The 24,329-nt window shown below is 37.4% G+C and overlaps 2 protein-coding genes and 1 pseudogene across 2 annotated transcripts; 2 read left to right on the forward strand and 1 right to left on the reverse strand.

Annotated features, from left to right (window-relative positions):
* Window positions 1-2,066: 2,066 nt before the first annotated feature.
* LOC145913893 (CUB and sushi domain-containing protein 2-like) lies at window positions 2,067-11,927 on the forward strand. Its single transcript, XM_083001662.1, has 24 exons — window positions 2,067-2,144; window positions 2,373-2,575; window positions 2,637-2,784; window positions 3,337-3,423; window positions 3,493-3,677; window positions 3,939-4,083; window positions 4,573-4,757; window positions 4,825-4,972; window positions 5,069-5,104; window positions 5,237-5,421; window positions 5,894-6,044; window positions 6,325-6,360; window positions 6,427-6,611; window positions 6,763-6,913; window positions 6,997-7,065; window positions 7,592-7,684; window positions 7,744-7,937; window positions 8,324-8,471; window positions 8,745-8,971; window positions 9,256-9,403; window positions 9,641-9,712; window positions 9,772-9,965; window positions 11,180-11,330; window positions 11,810-11,927. Exons 1-24 carry the CDS (start codon window positions 2,084-2,086, stop codon window positions 11,830-11,832), a joined length of 3,225 nt encoding a protein of 1,074 aa, XP_082857788.1. The 5' UTR covers window positions 2,067-2,083; the 3' UTR covers window positions 11,833-11,927.
* Window positions 11,928-14,359: 2,432 nt separating this feature from the next.
* Window positions 14,360-16,492, forward strand: LOC145913894 (antizyme inhibitor 2-like; annotated as a pseudogene).
* Window positions 16,452-23,848, reverse strand: LOC145914412 (aminopeptidase N-like). The gene is made up of 21 exons (XM_083002241.1): window positions 23,726-23,848; window positions 23,178-23,500; window positions 22,873-23,063; window positions 22,347-22,497; window positions 21,715-21,837; window positions 21,433-21,559; window positions 20,992-21,146; window positions 20,570-20,683; window positions 20,251-20,454; window positions 19,828-19,893; window positions 19,499-19,701; window positions 19,165-19,247; window positions 18,979-19,103; window positions 18,864-18,919; window positions 18,651-18,798; window positions 18,496-18,569; window positions 18,314-18,421; window positions 18,067-18,234; window positions 17,502-17,642; window positions 17,206-17,287; window positions 16,452-17,090 (listed from the first exon to the last, which is right to left on the reverse strand). The coding sequence occupies exons 1-21, from the start codon at window positions 23,790-23,792 to the stop codon at window positions 16,899-16,901; spliced, it is 2,901 nt and encodes a 966-aa protein (XP_082858367.1). The 5' UTR covers window positions 23,793-23,848; the 3' UTR covers window positions 16,452-16,898.
* Between the last annotated feature and the right edge of the window lie 481 nt (window positions 23,849-24,329).

A 24,329-nucleotide genomic window follows, 5' to 3' on the forward strand; every position in this document is an offset into this window, starting at 1 on the left:
AAACCGCACACTGACCATTGGTGTGACGCAAGTACTGACGTCACCGGAATGGCCTTCACACTACCTTAACAACGAAAACTGTTTCTGGTCGTTTAAAGCACCCACGGGTCACGTGATTCGTTTCTTCGTTGTAAATTTTAACATCGAACCACGCTATGAATTTTTAATAGTAAGTTATTTTGATCTTTAGAGTACTGAATGTGCTTATACCAAGTGTTTCGCTTTGTTGCCCGATCTTTTGCTGTAGATTATGAGAATCCCCGTGGACTTAATAATTTTCGACAATTTAAGTAAATATATAAAATTTCAATAAAATCTAATGAAGGCTAAGGATGAGCTTGGGGGGATTGGACGTTTTTCTGGTAGACTGGAAAAAGGCTACAGTTTTACTTCAAAGGGCAGAAGAGTACAAGTTCGGTTTAAATCTGACAAAGTATTTCCCTACCCTGGGTTTGTGTTGAAATACCAAACAAGTGAGTGTTTTTTTCCATCGTGTTTTATACTTCTTTGAAAGAAATTTTCGTGTTGCTCAAAACCTGCCACCAGGATCTTAGTGCCGTAATGCCCGAAGATTATTCCACGACAAATTTCATTTGATTTACCAGCGTTGAATGTTATTTTGAATCTTAATCTATATTTATCGTTTTTTCAACAATTATTGAATTTTATTTTGAGGATTACGAAATTAACGGTTTTGTTTTTAGGGCCTGCTGCACGGGGCAAGTGATATTCCCTGATGACAAGTTTCTGGTAAATTTGATCTTCTGTATTCCCATTTTACATCACTTACCAACTTGCGAATAAATGCAATATCCGTTTTCTGCAATCATGCATGCTTACTTACTCACAAATGTCATTACATAATACATTCGTATTTCAAAACACTTTGGTGTTGTATACTAGATAGTAATTTACATTTATCTTTACTAGTTTATACCACGTATACACACGAATTGGTCAGTACTGAAACGATGAATTCTTAATGAGGAGCTTTACTGTTCTTGAGAGTTACAAGTTAAATATAAACTCAGACGTTTAGTAGAAGGTCAGGTAATGAATCATTCGGGAGGTTGGCAACAAAAACCTGGCTACTCAAATATCCACACGAATAATCGCCTCATTGATGCTAATTTACGTTTCTTTTTAGTGAGAAAGCATGAGGAATAGATTTATTTGCAACCAATGCTGTGTATGAGACGCTCATTCAATTGATCAATAAATTTCTCAGATAAAAAATATAAAAGCATAAATCGCGTAGATAAAACCATTAACCGGGTGCACTTTTTCTTGACCCTACGTGACGTAGGCATGTCCCAAACTTTCGTGTTGCGACAATTCCATCCGCATCTTCCTGTACAAGAATGTAGCAACCGGTGGAACAAACGCCATGCATGACGCGACATTTAAAAGATGGCGCCATAACTGACATCATTGGGTAAATGTCATGTGTTAGTTAACTGGAAGCAAGCAAATGTCAAACAAAGTACGTATCGTGGAAGCTGCAGACAGATGGCCACTATTTGCAGCTGGAGTGACTTTTTGACGACTTTGCTGACAAAACGGCAAAGCAAAGACTTCCACGTTGTGGTGACTATACACTGATGAGACCTTTTAGGTCGAAACAGTGGCTATCTGTCTGCAGCTTTTACAATTCATATTATTGGCTCCACTTTGCAAAAGTACGTAATCACTTCATGTCACGATTTTTGATCTTATGGGCTGTTTGCCAGTGCTACCGACCTCTTGCGCTCCTTGGCATAATTCAGAACGCATAATATGCATGGAGTCGGTAAACCACTTCCGTTTCTTGAACTTATCCAAATCCAACGGTTTCCGTTTGACATTTCAGTCCTGGACAGATCGTGATGTGTAAACGACCCTCGCATGACACTGCATGCCACATACACGCGACTGTATCAAAGACCAAATGCCATTTTTTTGAAAAGTTGGTTTTAACTCAGATACGCACAGGAGATATTGTTAGTTTAAGAAAACAGGCTTTTAGTGAATTTCCAATTTTTTTAACTGACATGCCGTATTAGCAATATTTTGTCGTTTAGCATCCTTTAGTATTACGAAAAAGATGGATTTGGGGTACATTTGCTTTCTGATTGTAATCGGAAGCCTTGTTAACTGGGCAGAAGGTAGGAAACTGATACGATTTAAGTTGTTTAATTTTTAGTAGCTACCAAAGTTGTATACCAAATCCAAGGAACACGATCTTGCTAAAATGAAGTTTGTCACAAGATTTCATTGATTATTAATTCCGATCTGAAGAAAGATGTACTGAAAATTATTTTATGCTTGGCCTTGAACTTATCGCTTCCTCGAGATTTTTGTAAATAATTTTACAACACTGTCAATACTTTTAGCTTCCCATGCGACAAATACACGATGCGGCGTAAGAAACCGCACACTGACCATTGGTGTGACGCAAGTACTGACGTCACCGGAATGGCCTTCACGCTACCTTAACAACGAAAACTGTTCCTGGTCGATTGAAGCACCCGCGGGCCACGTGATTCGTTTCGTCGTACAAACCTTTGACATTGAGGACAGATATGATTTTTTACAAGTAAGCGCATACTCAGATTTAAATTGTTTGTAATATTTACCAATTGTAAAATTTAAATTAGGTGACTGATCAACGTGGTGCTGTTGGTCTTTTCACAAGTATTTTAAGAAAAGGATACACTTTTACTTCAAGGTCCAGATCTATACAACTACGGTTTACATCGGATAGGAGCGTTACCCGCTCAGGGTTTTCGATTACTTACGAAGCAAGTAGGTTTATACGGATTGTATACGATAATTTACGTTTGAATTTCTTTTGCAATTTACTCTTAAAACGATGCAGGCAAACTGCAAACGAACTGAATGCAGTTTTTTGACGTATATGTACACAAAAATTATATTCCTTTTTTTCAAACGAACTTAAAATTATGGGGTATTTAATGACGAACAAAGTTTTACTGTAGACTTATTGCAAACAGAAAATTGGGTCGTACAGTCGTGTTAATTTTGCTACATGTATTAACTCTTACCGACAAATTCAAATGACTAGGGTATAAAGAAACATTCGACACATGTTACGTTTTGTTATTACACATGCAGTTAAAAGCACATCTGATTATTTAAATTATGTTTATCAAATAGTTGCAGTTGTTCTTGCACAACGAAATAAGCGCAACCTTTAAAAGGTTTTACACCACGCCATGGCATAATTTACTTGGTCTGTATGAAAGTCCATTGCAGTGATCGTTTTTGAACAAACTAAAAACTATTTCTCAAAAATGGGAAATGCAAGACATCTTTCCGTACTGTAATGTAATGTAGTTGCTACCACCACAACCGTTGCAACAACAACCGTTGAAGTAACAGATCAAGTTGGAGAAGGCTCGGAGAATGTCGATCAAACAACAGGTGAAAACGTGAAATATAGAATAGAACACTTTGTAAACGTTCTTACATATTACTTATTTCGAAAAACAGTTAGATGCGGAGCAAGGAATCGCACTGCAAGAGTGGGTGTCCGACAAAATTTGACGTCACCGGGTTGGCCTGGAAGATATGGTAACCGGGAAAACTGCTTGTGGTTGTTTCAAGCACCAGATGGTCACGTGATTCGTTTCGTGGTCAATTCATTTAACACCCAACGCCTGCAAGATTCATTGTCTGTAAGTTATCCTGGTTTTGTTTGAAGAAACGTTAATTGCTGCGTATCACGTAAGACACAGCCTAGTTTGCTTGGCTGGGAAGTTTTTTAAAATTTGAATATTTTTAGTTTTAAAAAAAAGTCTTGTTTCCTTTACCCTTTTATGCACTAGAGACCGAAACCTTTTTTTTATGTATATTGTTTATATTTTTCCTTTGTCTGGCCGTTTGGCCTGCAAGATCGTCGCATAGTCACTAAACTGCACTAATCCATATAAACTCAGATCACTGATCAGCGAGGTGTAAGACGTTATTCCGGCACCATGCTAAGAAGAGGTTCAACTTTTTCATCTAACAATTCTGCCCAAGTTCGGTTTACATCTGATACATTCTCCACCCGCTCTGGGTTTTCAATCACATACGAAGCAGGTATGCTCTTCTGATTTGACCTGAAATTCTTCAAAAAAAGTCTACCTATGTTTATCAAAATTTTCTCTGCGAGGAAGTTACTTTGATAAGCAAAACTCAAAACGAAAATTTTTTCAAATTCTCCATCCCGCAAATCAAAAATTGTAAAACATTGCCTAGAGCTGATGTTGACCACCTCCGAATTACCCCCTCATATTTAGACAGTCTTCGGGACGACTAATTCTGTCGATTAGGATCCGAGGAAACGCTCTCGAAACGGCGTTGGCGATTGCATTTAGAAGGGTTTTGCTTTCTCTGCCACATAACATTTGATGCGGTGTGGTTACGATCATAGGGCAGACGGTGATACTCCGTGAGCAAATCACCTTCCCATGGACTCGATAACGCTTATGGTTTTATCGGTGCCCATGTATCACGTTTACTGTTCATGCAGGCGTGCAAAATTGAAGTGATTTAATTTATGCAAATCTCATGTTTGTTCTCATATAGTTGCTGGATGTGGACTTCAGGTTCGTACTGCGATTGTTGGCATGACGAGAACACTTACTTCTCCCGGATGGCCCAGTAACTATGGAAACAACGATTACTGCATGTGGAATTTTGTCGCACCTCCAAACCACGTAGTCACGTTCCTGATCGAGTCGTTCAACCTTCTGAGATTTGACTATCTTCGGGTAAATTCTGAAAAAACGCTTTTTATGTTAAGACTAACCCACCTAAATTATTAACTATTTGCCACAGGTTTACGACAACAGAACCCTTATTCGAACTCTCTCTGGAAACCTTGAGTCCGGTTCAGTTTTAACATCACGAACCAACCTCGTTCGAGGAAGATTTAGTTCCAACAGAGCTGGGACTGCACCTGGTTTTAACATTACCTACACAGCAAGTATGCACATTGAATACATCTGTTGAGTTTAAACACTTCAGCTTATAAACAATTCAATAAAACCCTACAATAAACAAATACAAATTTTTGTTTCAGTCCCAGAAATCCCTGCAATGGCGGAACCGCCGAGTAGTAAGTAAATTTGATTATAATACGTAGCACAGAGTTTACGACAACCTTTCAGTAACAAATATTTTTGCGTAATGCTTGTCTGTATCTTTCGCTTGATAATAGTTTGTTAATTAGCAATTTTTGATGTTTTAGCTGATTGTGGCCAACGACGAAGAACTGCAAACATCAGCGTCACAAAGGTTTTGACCTCACCGGGCTGGCCTGGTAACTATGGAAACGAGGAAAATTGCGAATGGTTGATCGAAGCACCTCCTGGTTATCAAATATTGTTTGTGGTCAATTCGTTTGACACAGAGAGTGGATACGACCAACTAAAAGTAAGTTATTTTGCTAAGTTTGAGCTCGTAAAAATAATCTCAATTTACAAAACGTTTCCACAAAAATGCCCGTGCTTACAAAAAGCATACGGAAGGCGACTGCTGATTTGTTTCTTGCAGTTAGTTTCTGAATGTCTGTCAAGTGCCTCTCTGTTAACAGATGCGTGAGTGATTTTAGCATTACTTACCATCACGTCAGACTCGTTTATTTTCTATAAACTGGCAAGGCGACAGTATGTAACTCTGTAGTCAGGCAAGCCACATCATTTTATTGCACCGACAATCGATTAAGTTATAGTTGAAACGACTAAATAAATACATATGTCAATACATTACAGAGAAACATTTTTGTTGTGGGAATGGTCCAGTTGGCTTGCACTGGTATCAATTCTTTGCTGACCAACAACTTAAAACCATAACCTCGACATTTCATATTTTAATACTTGATGGTTCAATATTGTGTTGTTAACAGGTATACGATGTTCATAACAATACAATAGGAATATTCGATGGAATTGTTGATCGCAACTCCAGCCTGACTTCCCCTTCAAACATCGTTCGAGGAACCTTCACAAGCGACTTCTACGTAACTAGACCTGGCTTCTCTATTAATTACACAGCAAGTATGTGAATTTACTTAGCTTAAAAGTGCATTGCATTGCAGCATATTTTTATGTAAATACGCAGTATTTTATACATTTTTACAAAGCCTGTTAGGCGCAAGTTATAGAGTAACAAATGTTTTATAATTTTTACCCTTTTCTTTAAGATGCCCAACTTAGCCGATGTATGATTGAATTCGATTAGACCTGAAATTAAAATGGAATCTAAGTCAAAATATTGGTTTAATTTTTCTCTCACCCCAACATTTTCTTTTAAAACAGCAAATGTTTTTACTTGCAGTTCCAGAAATCAGCACCACTCCTCAACCACAACCAGGTTTTGCTTTCCCAAGCTAAACACTCGTCTTTAATACTTAACTATTTTTCTCTTTTACGTTTCAAGCTCGTTGTGGTCCAAGGTACAGAAACGTAACCATCGGGGTCATCAATGTTCTGACCTCACCAGGTTGGCCCGGTTACTATGGGAACAGAGAAATATGTGAATGGATTATTGAAGCACCTCTTGGTTACAACATTACCTTTGTGGTCAATTCATTTCATACCGAAAGAGGATACGACAGATTATTAGTAAGTTCGACTGAAACGTTTTCGTTTTAAATTTATTTCAGCAACATAGCAAAGTATTTGAATGAGATCAAGTGTAAAACTGTTTCGTTAGTAGTTGGCACGTTAAAATGAAAATCGCAACTCGCGACAAAAGTTAGGAATATATTTCCAGGTATATGATGAACAGAACAATAGAATAGGAACATTAGAGGGAAATCTTGCAAGAGGTTCCATCCTGATCTCGCCTACAAACATCGTACGAGGAACCTTTACCAGCGACCGTTCTGTAACTAAACCTGGGTTTTCCATCTCTTATACTGCCAGTAAGTATTCACAATTAGACTATTTAAAAAATCTTAGATATTACCTAATTGTAAAACAAATTTAATACTTTTTCTTTTTTCAGCAACACAGGACTCGACAATACCGAACATTGCCACTCGCTTTGTAACTAACTTCACAACACCACAACCTGGTAGTATTTTTTTCAATATAAAACATTTGCCAAAAACGAGCGAACATAAATTCGTTAAATAAGTATGAAACGTTGAAGAAATACAGCACGTATATTTTATGCCAAAAGAGCGGTAAATGTTTAAATTGCAATATGCCTAGCAGCAACAGGCTCGTTCATTTAAAAAAATTTTAAACACGATTGTATCTGCATAGCCATTATAGCCATTATCGATTTCTGGCAAAACTAAGAAACCAATATTACGGTTTTCTTTCTGAAATTTAGGCTATAAACACAATGCATGTCGGCAACCTTTTAATACTACAGATCCGTTAGTTGCGTCTCTTGTTACAACTGGTCCACTGACCGGTATACGTGCCCTGTATGTGTATTCCAGTATTATAAGGTTGGACCTAGCAGACAGGTAGTATATGAATATTGGACCTAGCAAACTTGTGGTATTATGAAGTTGTTGTATATTAAATTGCGTTTAGGTTTATAACTAAGAAACTGCTCTTGCAACACTTCTCAATACTGGTTTCTACAGGTACTGTTACAACAATGGTTGAAGATTTCAGTCAAGTTGATGGAGGTTTTGGGGAAGTCAATGTAAGTTCCGTACAAGTTGCAATTACACCAGGTAAAAGAAAAATCAAGTTTTCATTTTTATACCGTCATCCTAAACTCATGCACTTGTAGTTCCACCATACCGATGTGGCGCCAGCAACCGCACAGCCAGAGTTGGCGTGAAACAGAATTTGACGTCACCGGGTTGGCCTGGGAGATATGGTAACCGGGAAAACTGTCTGTGGTTGTTTGAAGCACCTGAAGGTCACGTGATCCGTTTCGTGGTCGACGTATTTAGGACCGAGAGGTTTTTTGACTCTTTGTCTGTGAGTCATTCATATTTTCATTGTCGCAAATTAGTTGGCAATTATTCAGCACCAAACATTTGGGTTACTACTTTTACTGTATTTATATGCCGAAATGTTTTTGATGCATTGCTTTTCAGGGCTTTTTAGACAAACTTAGTTATTTTTTAAAAAATCTAGTAGGATTTTTAATTCTATATATCTTTTAATAATCAAAGTATTAGATAATAAGGCCTGTCTGCAGATACCATTGAAACGATCAACTCGATGCGGAATTCACAAATCACAATTTGTAAATCGTCTTCACTACGTTTATATTTTGAAAGAGGATAGTTATTAGAACTCAATATAAAGCAGAAATAAATATTATATTCGACCTTTCAACAAGTTTTTTTTACCAAATTTAGGTGACTGATGAGCGTGGCAGGCTGGGGCGATATTCCGACATTCTCAGAAGAGGATACAATTTTACAACAAGGAGCAAATCTGCACAACTGCGATTCACAACCGATGAGAGTTCCAGTTTTCCTGGTTTTTTAATCACTTATGAAGCAAGTACGTCATCTGTAACAAAATGTCTGTGTAAGACTAAAAAAAATCTTTTCTTGTTACCTAATTGCAGCTAAAAATAATAATTTGCGCAAGCACCCTATATGTTCGGCTATTTTTAAATTTTTTATCATTTTACGTTTGTCTTTTGTGTTTTACAACCAATTTATGCGATATTTAAATCAAACTGCGTTTAGGCATGAGTTTTTTTGGGGGTGATGAATTTAAACTTCGAAACTAGTCTTACGAAACTTCTCAATGTGTTACTGGTTTCCACAGTTGCAGTTAATAGAGGTTTCCGCGAAGTTAACGCAAGTTCCGTAAGATGTGGCGCCAGTGACCGCAGAGCCAGAGTTGGCGTGAAACAGAATTTGACGTCACCGGGTTGGCCTGGGAGATATCGTAACAGGGAAAACTGTCGGTGGTCGTTTGAAGCACCTGAAGGTCACCTGATCCGTTTCGTGGTCGACGAATTTTCGACCGAAAGACGTGTTGATTATTTATCTGTGAGTCACTCTTATTTTTATTGACACAAATTAGATGGCAATTATTTATCACCAAACATTTGGTTTCTACTTTTACTGTTTCTATATGCTGTAATGTTTTATACATTTATTTTTAGGGCTTTTTTGGACAAACTTATCGTTGTAAAATTCAAAATGTTTGATAATAAGGCCTACCTGTGCTATAGGTTTTACGTTTATATTTTGATGGAGTTATAAGAACACTTAATGTAAAACAGAAATAAATATCATATTCGACCTTTCATCAAGTTTAAGAACATATTTAGGTGACTGATGAGCGTGGTGTGGTCGGGCGTTTTTTCGGCATTCTCAGAAGAGGATACAACTTTACAACAAGAAGCAAATCTGCACAACTGCGATTCATTTCCAGTGGAAGTTCCGCTTTTCCTGGGTTTTCAATCACTTATGAAGCAAGTACGTGGTCATCTGTAACGAAACTTCTATGGAGAAACTTATGACTCCTCCATAACGTGGAGTTATGATAGTTTCGTACATTTTTTTGTGCCTAGATAAGCAGTTAAATCTGAGCCTCACACGAACATTATTGAACATTTTAATCTTCAAAATGTCAAAAAATGCATCCAAATACCTTAAAATTTGTCAACCATTGTACACATACATTTAACATTGTTATGTTTCGTTGTTTTACAGTTGCCGATACAACAACGGTTGAAGGTTCCGGACAAGCATATGAAGGTTCGGGAAATGTCGCAACCACAACGGGTATAAATGTTTCACAAGAAACAACCAGGTTTCAGTAATGATGACATTTTAAATTGCAGTTCAGCCATCACCATGTGGCGCTACAAACCGCAGGGCAATAATTGGCCTGAGACAAGCTTTAACGTCACCGAGTTACCCGGCTACATATCCATACTGGCAAACTTGCATATGGCTGATAGAAGCTCCTGAAGGTCACGTGATTCTCTTCAGTGTCCACCGATTTGTTACCCAATCAGCGAATAACTATTTATCCGTAAGTCAATGTGATTAGTAAATAAAACTGGATCAAAAAACCAAAGGCCCCTGGCAGGCTGTCGATCGCACACCGTATCAATAATAATGTATTAAAATCCCAAAACAGCGATCTTCAGACAGCTCAGATCGGTTTATTGAGAGAAAAATATAAACCGATCTGAGCTGTCTGAAGATCGCTGTTTTGGGATTTTAATACATTATTATCCGTAAGTCATTTTTCAATCAATCAACTTGCGACGTTTCATTTCTAATATACTGCTATTTTTGCTACCAGGCATACTAATTGATAAGAATTGTTCTTCTGGCATTTAAGTTTCTAAAGTTTTTTTCGAAACCAACGTTTCGTCTGCAATCCGGCGAGATTTCTTTAGGGTTATGTCAACAGTGAAGCATCACGCGCATAAAACACTAAAAACGCAGGAAAAACGCAAGAAAAACACTCTACTAATGTTTCATTTCTAAGTTTTGTGGAGGTTTAATTAGCACTCGGGGTCCGTGTTTACGTAGGTTTTGTTCCTCACATAGAAATATTAGTAGAGCGGATACGCACAGTTAAGTCAAGTTTTTAGTAGTAATGCACCGGATAAGCCGAAACTAATTTTGGTGTCGATCTCTTTAAACGCTATAAATTTAAACAAAACATGCGCTGGATTGGATCCAATTCTATCATACAGCCTTTTATTGGCACTTACAGAATGACCTTAACTGCTGTATCAACTGCTTAAACATTTTCATAATTTCTGTGACAATAAACAAATAAGAGGAACACATTTGTTCAGTTTGAATCTATACTAAACTTTGCGTATTAGCGTTGCAATAAAAAAGTTTCGGTTTTTGCCGAATTTTGCAAAAATATTCGGCAAGTTGATCGCTCGATACATCTCTAGTTTTTAGTGTGCTGCTCTTAAATACAAAAAAATGTCTACGGTGATTGTATAGTTATCAGAAAGTTGAAGTCTTTTCTTGGCCGTTTGGTCAGCAAAGTCGTCTGATAGTCACACCAGCTGCACTGGTAAGACCTTTTAGGTCGAAACAGTGGGCATATGTATGCACAATTTTTTCCTTAGGTTACATACATGCATTTGTATAACTTTTGCAATAAGTTGTTTTTGGTATTGTAGTAAAAGCTTGGTCAATGCAAAGTTGCACGTAATAAAGGTAACCTTTTTCTATTCACATTTTAATTTTGTAATAAACGTTTTGTGACCACAGGTGACCGACGAATTTGGCTTGGTACGACGGTTATCTGGAATCATTTATAGAGGATACACTTTTACTACAAGAAGCAAATCGGCACAAGTTCGATTTAGATCCAATATAAGAAGTATGTCTGTTCTGGGGTTCCTAATCACATACGAAGCACGTACGTATCTTCTGTAAACCAAAATATTTTTAAAGACAGTATGCTCTAAGACTTAATGATCATGATACTTGTTTAACACATTTTGCATCAACTTCTTAATTTTTCTTTTGAATTTTTTTACGATAGTATCACAGCACTGGTATTCGCTCGGCCTCAAATATACGCTTTTGTGCCATACCACAGAGGGCAAAAAGCGAATGATTTAAAAGTAGATCAATCAGTTTTACCTGGTAACTTTCAAATTGTCACAAATAATTCCCGTCATGTACTTTTGCACCTCGTATTTGCATTCATCGAAGCAAAATTTCTAGTGCAGTGGAACCCATAATTTATGAATAGAAATTGCTAATCACATAATGCCATTTTGGTTTTGTAAAAGCAGCCATAAAGTAAAACTAATCACACCCACTTGAAAAATGCTTTTAAATTTTATATTTTTAATTATCTATTAAATAACATCGTACGTATAATGTTTTTAGGGCCTACTGCTGCAGGCAAGTGATATTCCCAGATGACAAGGGGTCAATCGTTCTTATTCACTTCATGTTTCAGCAACTACAACCAAATGTACATTCATTGTAATGCTTTAAACGGAAATTGTGTATGCTTTCTCAAGAAAACGTCATCACATATTAGACTTTTATTCCGGAATTCTTTGGTGTTGATTTGCAGTTTTAATATCCAGATTTCCTTTTGAAAATGAGGCAAAATTTCTGTATATCGTTAGTTATTCGCGGACTTAATTGACCTCTCTTGCTGGGAATTTAAATAATCTCAGTATTTCTTATGATTAGTGTGACGTTTACTAAAAACATATGCTCGGAAAAAATTTAACGTGGGGCAGCGCTAGGGCTGACAGCAAGATGAAACCGAAAGTTCTGTAAGTAGAGCAACTGAGGGCATCAATAAGATAAAAGGTTTCCTTTTTGATTTTGATAAACCACACATATTTTACGACATATTTTTCGTTTTCCAAAGCTGCACAAAATAATTGCTTTTAAGCTAATACAGCATTGGAGACAGGCGCATGGTATGCATCTCTGGATATAAACGTATAACCGGATTAATGGATAAGCGTCACATTTTAAATCTGTCACCGTTATTTCACATCGTGAAAAATATGGTACCCACATACGAAGTTGTGCTTTCAGAAATGTCGAGCATCGTGTTTATTGGAATCTGCCTTGCTCATCGCATGTAATATACTTAATTGGTATGAACTGTTTTCTCGTCGCCTTATTTCATTGCACCAATTATAAAACCTCTATTTAGCAGACCTATGTGAATTTTGATATCTCTGAACATGGAGACTACAATAGATAAAATATTTTGGACACTGCAAAATACATTAGTTGTCAGTGGTGAGTGGGAAGTCAAGATGAACTGAATGTCAAATAAAACACCTATACAAAGAAGTAATGCCATGCTTACGCATAGCAAGGCGGGATCGCCCCACTGCGCAGGCCCTTTATATTTGGCGATCACAGCTCTAATATTCTGATCATAAGGTTCACAGGCTTCGCAGCCAAGGCATTGCAGCCAAGCTGGATCAGCCACTTTTCCCGACAAGTCGGAGCGAGCTGTGATCCCCAAATATAAAGGGCCTGCGCAGTGGGGCGATCCCGCCTTGCTACGCGTAAGCATGGCATTACTTCCGCGTTGTCTGATTACGGTGGTGGAGATCCTCTACGCATGTGAAGGTCGCCTGACAAGTTGTGCGCTTGCGCACCAGTGTACCTTGGCCACAATATACCCCGTGAAGCCACTGAGCTCCTGTAGCTGAGTTGGTAGAGCGTTGGGCCTGGTTAGCCCAGGGTCGTGAGTTCAAACCTCACCGGGAGCTTAATTTTTCAGATCTCGCTCCGACTTGTCGGAAAAAGTGGCTGATCCTGCTTGGCTGCAATGCCTTGGCTGCGAAGCCTGTGAACCTATACAAAGAACGTATGTTTGTACGAGCGCGAGGTGTTGCACGGTTGACCGCACTTTGTTGACGCGATGCAAAAGGCCTGACTCAACTACTTGTAAGTCTTTAACAATGTCAATTTTTCTTATTTATTTACGAAGCTGATCAATACGCAAGACACAATAGTTTTGTTTGTTTTTGTGTTAACTTTGCATTATTTTTCCACATCGTGCACGTGCCACCACGAAGTGTAGGTATTAAGTTTTCAATAAAACTGATACAGTTTTCACAGCTCAATACACAAACTCGGTGCACTTATAGGCAAAGCAACCTGCCATGGAGTGTTGTTTTAAGGGGCCGCTGTCCAACGTGTTAGTACTTAGGTTTGTCTGCTTTTGTGTTGTTGATATCAGCAAGGGTATTGTGACAGTGAAATACCGAAATTTAAAACAAAATCTTGGGGAATCAGATCAAACATAGATGCAATGTAGCGTTTGGAGGTGCATATTTTTACCGAAAAAGCGTAAGGTTTACACAAGGAAAAGCTATCTCAGATGACTACAAGTGAAGAATTGTAGATTTCAGTCAGCTTAACATAAAATTCTAACTCAACAGACAATTATGTGTTGCTGTATATTTTTAATAGCTGACCTTTTGGAAAAACTCTAACCTAGATCTTATTTAACCAACCTTTCGGGAAGAGACTCAAACCACTTCCGTAACGTCCATCGGGGTTACTCCAGGTCACTCATGTTGTACTTTCATCAGCTGATTCTTTTCGAAAATAGTTTGTTCAAGCCAAAATAATGTTTTTGTGAAGTATATTTTTTTAGTCATCTGACTTATTCTTGCATGCCTCATGGTACGACACAAATGACCTCGAGTAACCCCGACGGAGTGTGCCATTTCAGGGGCGTTTTGAGTCTCGCCGTCAGGGTCATTGCGCAACATTTCAAATATGTATCACACGAAACGCAGAAAAACGTAAGAAAAGGAACACGCCTGCACCGCGTCACATTATAGGGCATGTAGTTTAATTAGAAGCTTTACTCGAACTGCCACATCAATAATGGTAAATGTTTAATAATGATCAGTTAATATTTTGTATTAGGTGGCTTCAAACTAAATGGAGGCTTTTAAATATTATCAAGAAAAATTTTCTCCGTCTTTCAACTTTCCATGTCAACAATCAGTTGAAGTTGTAACAAACTCCACAACATGTTTAAAAGTGGCACAAGATGTGGCTGAAAATAATCGAAACAAAGAGGTAACATTCAATAACCACACAATAACATCCAATTAAAAACGCTAAATTTCGACCCAAGGAATTGTTTCACGAGAGCCAATTAGTATCTATATCTCACTGACTGTGTAATGGTATAAATTAAACAAATAAATATGTATATTTTTGTTTAGGATTGGGACGAATCGTTCTTTGTGTGCGACATTGGAACAATCCTTGATCAGTACAAGAGATTCAAAGAAGAATTGCCTCGTGTTAATGTTTGCTACGCAATCAAAGCTAACTCGTTTTCAGAATGAGATTTCTATGGCTTTAAGGAGCGGTGTTGATCCGGATAAAATCATCTTCGCTCATACTTGTAAGTTCTCCTCACATATCTTGTTCGCCAAGGAGAAAGGAGTTAAAACAATGGTGTTTGACAACGAAGAGGAGCTTTACAAAACCAAAGAATTGTATCCAGAAGTGAGGTAACTCTTTTACATAACTTATTCACAAGTAAATTTCATCTGCAGCAAAGGGATTTGTACAACAATACATTATTAAAGAATAAAGTTGTTGTGGATTCAAAATGATATTTAGTGAAACAAAATAAATTCATAAACATTTCTTTCACAGACTCGTTCTGAGAATTCAAACAAGAAACAACGTCACAGCTAGAACCACATTCGGTGACAAATTTGGAGCATCGTTCAAGTACTCCAAATTTTTGATTCAAATTGCTTGGAAACTTAAGCTGGATTTAGTTGGAATTAGGTAATTTAAACCTACTGGGATTTGACAAACAGATGCAAAGATTTATTTGGTGTACTTCCAGCTTTCATGTTGGTTCTGGATGCCCGGAGGCAGATTCGTTTAAATCGGCTATCCAGACATCCAAAATGATTTTTGACTTTGCAAATGACGTAGGTTTCACTTTTAATTTACTGGACATAGGTGGAGGATTCCCCGGTACGAAGGAAGAAGATACTGTCGTCCCTTTCAAACAGGTGTGAGAAGAACCGCGAACAAATTCAAATAAAAACATTAAAAGTTTTAGAATTTCCGAAACATGTGTTCTATTTCAGATGGCCCGCAGCATCAGAGAGGGTTTGGATGAATATTTTTCTCTTGAAAGTGACGTCACTATTATCTCTGAACCAGGAAGGTACTTTCCCGGTCCTGCGATATCGCTGGTTACGAATGTAATTGGAAAGAAAGTGACCGAAGGTATTAGAAACCTGAAAAAAATCGCGGCAAAATGTTGCGACTGTGAACAAAAGAACAGTTGCTGGAAATTGAATCTCACTTTTTGATACGAATTGTTACAGATAATATTTCATATTACGTTGGTGATGGCATTTACAACAGTTTTTGCAATGTATTGCTGGAGAACGCTAAGTTTTCGCCAAGACCTTTGCTGGTAAGTGGTTTGCTCATATGTCCACACCAACAAATATAACATAAACATATTATTTCGGCCTGGCACCGCATTGGATTGCTTTGAAATCCTTGCTTTTATAACAACATAATTAAACAGATCGAATGATGATGTTTATAAGCAAGCTTGCACCTCTCGTAAACCGGTATTTCTGTTAAAGAGTGTCGAAGGGTTTCTTCACAAAAGTACATTTTATGGAATATCGTGTGATGGCTCTGACGTCATAACTGATTCGGTGCTAATGCCGGAAGTGAACCGAAGTTCTTGGATTTTCTGGAAAGGTTTGACTTTCGCATAAAGCAAAGAGTTGCTTTACGTCTTTAAATCACTTATACCCTGCGATGTAAACCACATAGATTTAATGCTCTTTATTTGGTTGTATATTTCAGAAATGGGAAGTTATTCTGCGCTGACACAATTTGGATTCAACGGTTTCGTCACCTACAAAGCTTTCCATTTTATCACCGAATCCAAACTGTAAGTATTGACGAACGAATTTTGAAAACAAATTTATGTCTGTTATTCGTCGCAGGAAGGAACTGAAGAGAATTGCCTTATTTCCATCGCTCCTTTCATTTATTATGGTCGAAAAACTTTAACCATATTGCTATTGCAGCTACTTCAAATCGACAATGCATAATTGCAAACAAAATCAACATGCAAAACACAGCATTGCGATGCGGTTTATGCAGTCTGTTAGCCAGATGGAGCTAGAGGACTATTTTAAACTATATCCGCGGGATGAGCTAGAGGACTATTTTAAATAATATCCGCGGGATGAGCTAGAGGACTATTTTTAATAATATCCGCGGGATGGAGCTAGAGGACTATTTTGAATAATATCCGCGGGATTAGCTAGAGGACTATTTTAAATAATATCCGCGGGATGAGCTAGAGGACTATTTTAAATGATATCCGCGGGATAAGCTAGAAGACTATTTTAAATAATATCCGCGGGATGGAGCTAGAGGACTATTTTAAATAATATCCGCGGGACTTGGGAATTTATCTGTTCATTATATACGAAGTTTGTGTTTTCAGATTAATTTCGTCTAGTTTAGCAGTAAGCCAGTTAAAAACTTCATTCTCGTTCAGTAATCTCCACTTGATGTTATTGTTAGTTGCCTCTATCGCCTGGTCTGTGGCTCTAGAAGCTGATCCAAGTTGATCCAGATTTTCTTGTTTGAAATTTATCAACTGTAAAAACAATTTCCAATTGTTTCAGGTTAAATTAACACGAGACAACATTTGCTATGCAAAAGTTTTTGTGGTTGATCATTAGGCATGTGTATGATAACAACTGTTTTTTTACCTCTTGCAATTCAAAGTCTGTGGAGAAATGAGACGTACAACTTGAAATAATTCTGCTGAATAAGAAAAGCGATTTTCCGTATCTAAAAATAAAGAAAGGTCATAATTTTATTTAGTGCTGCTGTCAGACGATGATAAGGGCGATTTCTATTATTTTATTTTTGTATTAAAAAAAACAGTAATTTCAAGTTTTGCAATATTTTAATTTCGGTGCTTAAAAATGGTAAGAAATAATGTTATTTATTTTATAGTCAAAGCCCATCGGAATCCAACAGTGTCGATGCAAAATAGACTTACAAATCATAAAGACGTTTCCATTCCTGACGAACATAATCCCATGTCATGTCTCTTGCATACTCGTTATCGCAAAGATTCATCAGGATTCGTGAAGCATCCTGGCTTCGTACGAATGTGTCATTTAAAACGTAACCCAAAAACCTAAACACAAATTATTTTTGTCTTACTTTTCCTGTCCCATTGGTAACTAACTAACTAACTAACTTCCTTTCGCTTTCAGTACATTTTTTGTAAAGATAGCCAGTGTTTTCTGTGTGCGTTTTGCTAAGTTTGTCTTTTAATGTAACCTTTAATGTAAATGTTGTCTTTAATGTAAAAAGAAAAACATTGAGAGAAAAGTATTCAAAATAAAGTTGATTTTGTTGTAGACCACCCGCTTTGCATGCAACATAATGGAATCCAGGAAAGCAAATTTAAAAGTTTAAATTCCAGTTTTCGCCCGGTTTCCCATTTCGATCCAAAATATTTGGTATAAAAAATGTTCAAAAATTTTGGCCTCCTGATTTTCCTATATAGGAGCCCCTACCGAGGGTGAAAAATAGTTCGATAATTGTGAATGTGTCACCTTCTTATGATCCATGGAGTTCTTGTACAAGTTAGGGCGTATTGCAATTTTGCTTTTTCTTGAGAGTTGCTTTCGTTCAAGTACTGACTCCACACAAAATCCCACGTGTCTGACCCCGTGTTGGCGATCGTGTGACAATACACAAGTTGTCTCAAGTTTGGGGTAATTCTACAAAAAAATTGTATTTATTCAGACTTATTAACAATACTGTTAGTAAACAGATTCTTCATTAAGTAATGAAACTCACGAATTCGTTCCAGTTTTTGTCCAATTATTAAACTGTAATATGGCTTGTTCAACACAATCCGATACCCCGTAAGAGCAAGCCGTATTGATGGCATTAATTCTTTGATACCTGAAATTTAAACATAACAGTAACAGAGATGGCATGAAGATATGGAAACGATGTTATTGCAATGGAATACTTACTGTTCCAAGTGCGATCCTTTATCAATCCAAGTAAGATTGTTGTAAACATTTTCCACTAAGTACGCGAGGTATTTCTAATAAAATTTGCATAAAAATGCTTTTTATGGAAGCTTGTCTGGTCGAAACCCCTTACATTTAGCCCGGTATAAACTTACCGAATAAAGTCCGTTAACTTTGGATCTTCCCAGAACCAAATCAAAGTAACCCATTTCCACCAATGCACTTTGCCAGGGAATGTAATCGTAATCGTATCGAAGTGATTCTGTTAAACCTAATGGAATGCTGTAATCGATTTCCTCTGCTCTATAAAGAAAGAAAAGCATTTTAGAATTTATAAAATTCGTTCACGGTCTTGTGCGCAACAGCACCTGGCGAGGTTAAATGCATCGTTGATCAGTTGACCTCTAGATCTTACGTCTATTTCCTGCATCATAACAGAAAAGGTTATATAAACCAAATACAAGTTGGTTGATTTTGTTTTACCGTGAAATTTGTAAGCAGAACATTTGTCAATCTCTGCCAGTTCTCCAAATCGTAATTCACCCGGTAGAATCCAAAAGTCTGATAGTTTCCAAGATAATATTCATCTGGTTCGACCAAAATTTCCGCTAAACAGAAAATATACATTTGTCAGAAATATTTTAAAAGCAACGCAAACCTTTCCCTTACTTTGGGCGTGTAGTGTCAGCCAGGTTACGTTTATCTGTGGCCTACGCTCACGTTTGTACCACAAAGGAATTATCCACTGATAGCTAAAAGCAAAAATGCAAAACTGTAAAGATAAACTGAATCTCATTGACACTGTAAATATGTAGCGTGTGTAATTATTGAATGACTGGTCTACAACAATTGTTGTAAATTTACCAAATTGCAACGTAATTCGTGTTAAACTTGTTGTTTTACTGCGACACTACGTAAAATTTAAGTCACGACGGTACTTCCGATCATTTATGTTATATTGTACGAAGATAAATATTAGGACGGAATTTTCATTAGGACTGACTCGTAAGGACTTGGCGGTTCCATTTTATCAGCTTCTGAGTCGAGTAGAAAACGTTGTTGATAGAATCGAACCATATTCGGTCTATCTTTCTGCCTCTCCATCCTGACAGTTGGGTATCCCATCTGAAGCACCCACGTATCTATAATTTCTTTGAGGGTTTCGCCTGTAGCCGGCAAATCTCCACTTTTGACTTCTTCATAAGCCTGCAATACAATAAACGGATAACACTCGCGGAGTCTAAATGAGTGCGCACATCATTAGACTGATAAGCGACGTTCTCTTTTACTCAAACTTGGAATCAAAATAAACAGTAATTTTGTTTCTGTTACCTGAGACCAATATTGGATCAATTGGTTGTGATTCACGGTTCCATAAGCATGGGCGTTTATGTAGCTCTGCAAAAAGTAAAAAAAAAATTTGCAGCCACAAAACATTTGGTGCGCAAGCATCCGTATGCATTGACTGTAACCCATTTGACATTATTGAGTTTAAAAAAGACGCCATAAAAACATGTGACCTTTTATGCAAAGCGTGTTTATGTTATAAAGTCAGCAGTCTGTGTAATTTTTCCTGGTCCACTATTTGCATTGTACTAGAAAGGGTTGGCTTTGCTATTTCCTACAGACAAGTTAACTAAAGCATTCGGATGAGGAAATTTTAATGCAACCGATCAAAACTTTTGTGGCCGATACTAAAAATTTACGTACGAGTGTTTAAACAAACTTACTAACCCAATACCTCAAAAAACTTACACTTAATCCCAATTTAAATGCCTCTTCGCCAAGAAACTTATTTATCATACGGATAATACAAGCTCCCTTATCATACGATATATAATCAAACAGGGCGTTTATGTCATCCGGTGTTGACACGTTCTGTGCCACGATTGGTCGTGAATTTGCTAATCCGTCCACTGCCAATGCTTCCTTGAGGTCTCTAGTGATGAACTGGTCGTTCTAAAATAATGTTTTTTTTATTTTTTAAAAACCTGTCTGTAGACCTCGTACACAAAAATACCAAATCGAAGAGAAATTATAAAGACTTTAAAAAATTCTTTTCGTCAGCGCTCACCATTCTCCAGGCTGGTTCAACATAATTAGCTCCCAAGTACTCCACATAACTTGCAAAACCTTCGTTCAACCACAGTTCGTCCCACCATGACATCGTTACCAAGTTTCCAAACCACTGAAACGAGAATGGCACACGTAAACATAATTTCTCATGAATTTCGGACATTTTTTCCTATGTTGTAATGACGTCAATAATCGTGTAAATGTTTGGTTGGAAACTTTAGCCATGTTTTTGAGAAAGGTAAAGAAAACTTAATTGACTTCAGCATAAGACAAAATATTGGATTTTAATTTAAAATTCTGGTATGTTTTGTTAATATCAAGAATGTTTGCATTGTGGTATACAAGTTACGTGGCAAAAAGAAACATATTATGATATCTTTACGAATACCTTGGTATTTTTCACGCCAAAACTTTACACACCTGATGAGCCAACTCATGTGCAACTATGGATGCTACCGCCTGCTTGTTAGATGCTGAGTTAACAGCAGGGTTGTATAACAACGCAATTTCTCGGTACATTACTAATCCCCAGTTCTCCATTGCCCCGAGACCAAAATCTGGGACAGCCATTTGATCTGCAAAACGAAACGAAAGAAATGCCATGAATTCTTAAATTTGCAATTTTAGTGGTAAGTGACACTATGCCAGTGGTTTCTCAAATAATTCAACGCATTTTTAGTTTGGTTTTTAGATTTTATATTCCTTGACAATAAATTTCTCGAAATCGATTGATATTATTAAAGAATAGGTAAAGTGCATTAACGTATACTTATATTTATATTTAAACAAGGTTTGCTGAAATGCAGTTACAACAAATGAAAAATTGCTATTGTCTGCATTATAAACTTGTGAATACAACACCTGATTTTGGTAGCGGATAAGAAACATTGAAATAATCAACGTAATATTCTAGAATGCGTGGTGTAATTTCACTGGTGTAGTTTGCGTTTCCTTGAGCAATTTGCTGAGTTCTTGCATATATTCTTGTCTGTTGATTTAAAACTGAACATTTTCATTGGACATGTGAATTCCCATTAAATTAAATTTATTTTTGAAGCGTTACAAATGAATAAAACATGCAAAACAAACAACTGAAAGTAATCGTTTTGTCGAAGGAATGATAGGTTGTATAGTAATTAACACCTGAGTAGTGCTTTTGTCTGCATGTTCCACGTAGTCGAAGTCACAAACGACGAAAGCAAGGAGGTAAGTGCTTATGATGGGGGTACGTTGAAATTTTGTTTTCTTCCAGCCATTAACTCCGCCCTGACAAGCACAAAAACAATCAATTTTACGGTATTTCGCCTTAGCTTTACATCATTGAACCAACTTGATGATCATTCAATACTTTTATACACGCTTTAAAATCCAAAAAGAATATAAAAATGCTAGTTATACAATCAGCTATAGTTTAAAAGTATTTGCGCTCAGCAATTAAGTGAACTTTGCTTCGACCTACCTTACACAAACAATGCCAATGTTAACATACATAACAGAGAATTGAGAGCAGCAGACAGGTGTACACACTATGGTGACTTATAAGGTTTCATCAGTAAAGTTGATGACCAGCTGGTGATCAGTTGGGTACCCAACGGTTCCACGATGACCGAAAGGTACCACATGTAGTGGAAATTTGTGTACCTGCTCAGTGTAAAAGTTAGCACAGTGCCACAGTCAACAGCTGCACTGATGAGACCTTACAGGTCGAAACCGTGTGTACACTCTCCATAACCAAACAAACGACTTCTTGCATCTGCAAAATTGCTGATACTTACAACGGTGGTTTCGCTGGGCATGTTTGAAAGGGCAAACATTGGATCTTTATGTGAGAGGAAAATGTCAAAAGTTGCTTTCAAAGCCGGTTCGTCAAAACATGGAAAAGCTTTTCTTGCATCAGTTGACTGCATTTGAGTAATTGCGATCGTTCTAAATAAAGTAGCAGGAAGTCATTGTGGTCGTTGAAATCATAAGGAAAGCATAGGTGTATGCTGACGCTGCCATAAACACAGCAATATGTTGCAAGTATTTTTTGTTTCGTCGCAACTTAAATACTTTCCAGTTTGGACAATACACTTATTTTCGAAATCGTTCAGATAATCGTAAAAGCATCTGCGAAATTGGGGTAATTTTTACTACTACCATAGCATACATGCAGATATCGTTAAATCAAGTTTATTTTAGCCTATGACCAAAAGTCGCAACGCAGAAACTCGCTTTTGAGCTGGGAATAGATCAACTTTTATTCGCTTTTGCAAATTGTACCACAGTTAATTAACCAATACATATGCATTCTACACTTACACTGTCTTCCCTGCTGCGTTGGTGTATCTGCTTCTGTACAAACCTCCCAGATCATCCGAAAGCTCCCCAGTAAACTCGGTGTAAAGAGATATGATGGTTCCTGTTATCACTTCAGTAGCGAGAGAAACAATCAGGTATTGGTAGCCTTCGTGTAGCCACCATCCTTCTGTCGATTTGCTCAATTCTTTTCCCTGAAGCAATGATATATTTAACTGCAACTAAACCTGGTAGATAAATTATCACATGCCAGTTAAAACAAGTGTCAGTGAAGACAAACTTAGAATACAAGTTGCATTTCAACTTACGTTTTCATCTCTTGGTTCAACCAGTGAGTAATTTAGTTTGTTGCTGTGGATGTAAATATAGCTTGTGCTCTGGTTGACTTTCATAAACACCTCGCTCGTACCAGTAAACCAGTTCTTTCCATTAGTGTCTGGTTCCAAATCAGGAACAAGGTCAACCACATAATGGATCGGAACCAGATCTGGAGGTAATCTTATGTTATCCCATGGTCCGGTTGGCGTGGATGGTGCAGTAGTAGTTGTAGTACTAGTTTCTATAGTTGACGAGACATCTTCACATGATGATTTCGGGCGACCAACCAAACCAACAAACAGACCGACCGCAACTGTAATAAACCGTTGTTCAGACTTTTCCAAACAATAGCAAAGGCACAAAACATATGTACACGATTTGCTAATTTGCCCATTACCCAATATTTGTGCCATTATTATTGTATAATTTTCTTTAAAATGTGCTCTCTTGATTGTACAACAGCACTGCAAGTTTTACAGATAGACACAAATTTATGTTTGTTGAAAAACAGATCAAGCTTAAAATTTTTTCCACTTACGTATAATAAGCAAAGTTGCAATCACGTAAACAGCAGCTGCACATTTGCTTATCACAAGTCTCCCCATTTCTCCGGGTGTCTTATGGTTACTAGCAATAAATCATCTACCTGCTGTGCAAAGACAATAAACACAAAGCCAGGTCTTTACTGTTAATACCGACCACCATAAGATTGAGGTTATGGTTAATTGATCACGCAAGGCTTTACTTTGTGTTGAGGCCACTCGAGTCCATATTATAGCGCCGGTAGTATGCTGCAGCACACAAGTACAAAACCAGCTCTCATCAATAGTGCAAAACGCGGTTTATATGTTAGACAAGCTAACTTCATGCACAAACAATATGATTACTTTTGTTGTCCATACTGCGGTGAAATGTTAAAATGTTATTAACTAACAAGAGTTTGTATCAACAATATCTTCTGACAACTTTATGGCTAACAAAGACTTAGTGACAGGTGCGACACTGATATTGTCAAACTTGAAACGTTTTCAGTGCAACGCGTTGTGCACCGCCAGAACACTGCAGGCATGTTGCCTCACACTTTGTGTTGTTTTTCCCGGTACGTTGTGGTTCTTTTCTCTCTTTTTCCTTACTTCCCACCC

This window comes from Ascidia mentula, chromosome 9, assembly GCF_947561715.1.
Source record: "Ascidia mentula chromosome 9, kaAscMent1.1, whole genome shotgun sequence".
NCBI classification, from domain to species: domain Eukaryota; kingdom Metazoa; phylum Chordata; class Ascidiacea; order Phlebobranchia; family Ascidiidae; genus Ascidia; species Ascidia mentula.

What these genes read in the sequence shown, in the direction of transcription:
- LOC145913893 (XM_083001662.1), top strand. Translation starts at nt 2,084, where the DNA reads ATGGATTTGGGGTACATTTGCTTTCTGATTGTAATCGGAAGCCTTGTT. An exon ending in TGAGATTTGACTATCTTCGG is followed by an intron (nt 4,758 to 4,824) that starts GTAAATTCTGAA and finishes TATTTGCCACAG; the next exon opens with GTTTACGACAACAGAACCCT. An exon ending in TTCCATCTCTTATACTGCCA is followed by an intron (nt 6,914 to 6,996) that starts GTAAGTATTCAC and finishes TTCTTTTTTCAG; the next exon opens with CAACACAGGACTCGACAATA.
- LOC145914412 (XM_083002241.1), bottom strand. Translation starts at nt 23,792, where the DNA reads ATGGGGAGACTTGTGATAAGCAAATGTGCAGCTGCTGTTTACGTGATT. An exon ending in CAGACAAAAGCACTACTCAG is followed by an intron (nt 21,560 to 21,714) that starts GTGTTAATTACT and finishes TTAAATCAACAG; the next exon opens with ACAAGAATATATGCAAGAAC. An exon ending in TGATCCAATATTGGTCTCAG is followed by an intron (nt 19,702 to 19,827) that starts GTAACAGAAACA and finishes ATTGTATTGCAG; the next exon opens with GCTTATGAAGAAGTCAAAAG.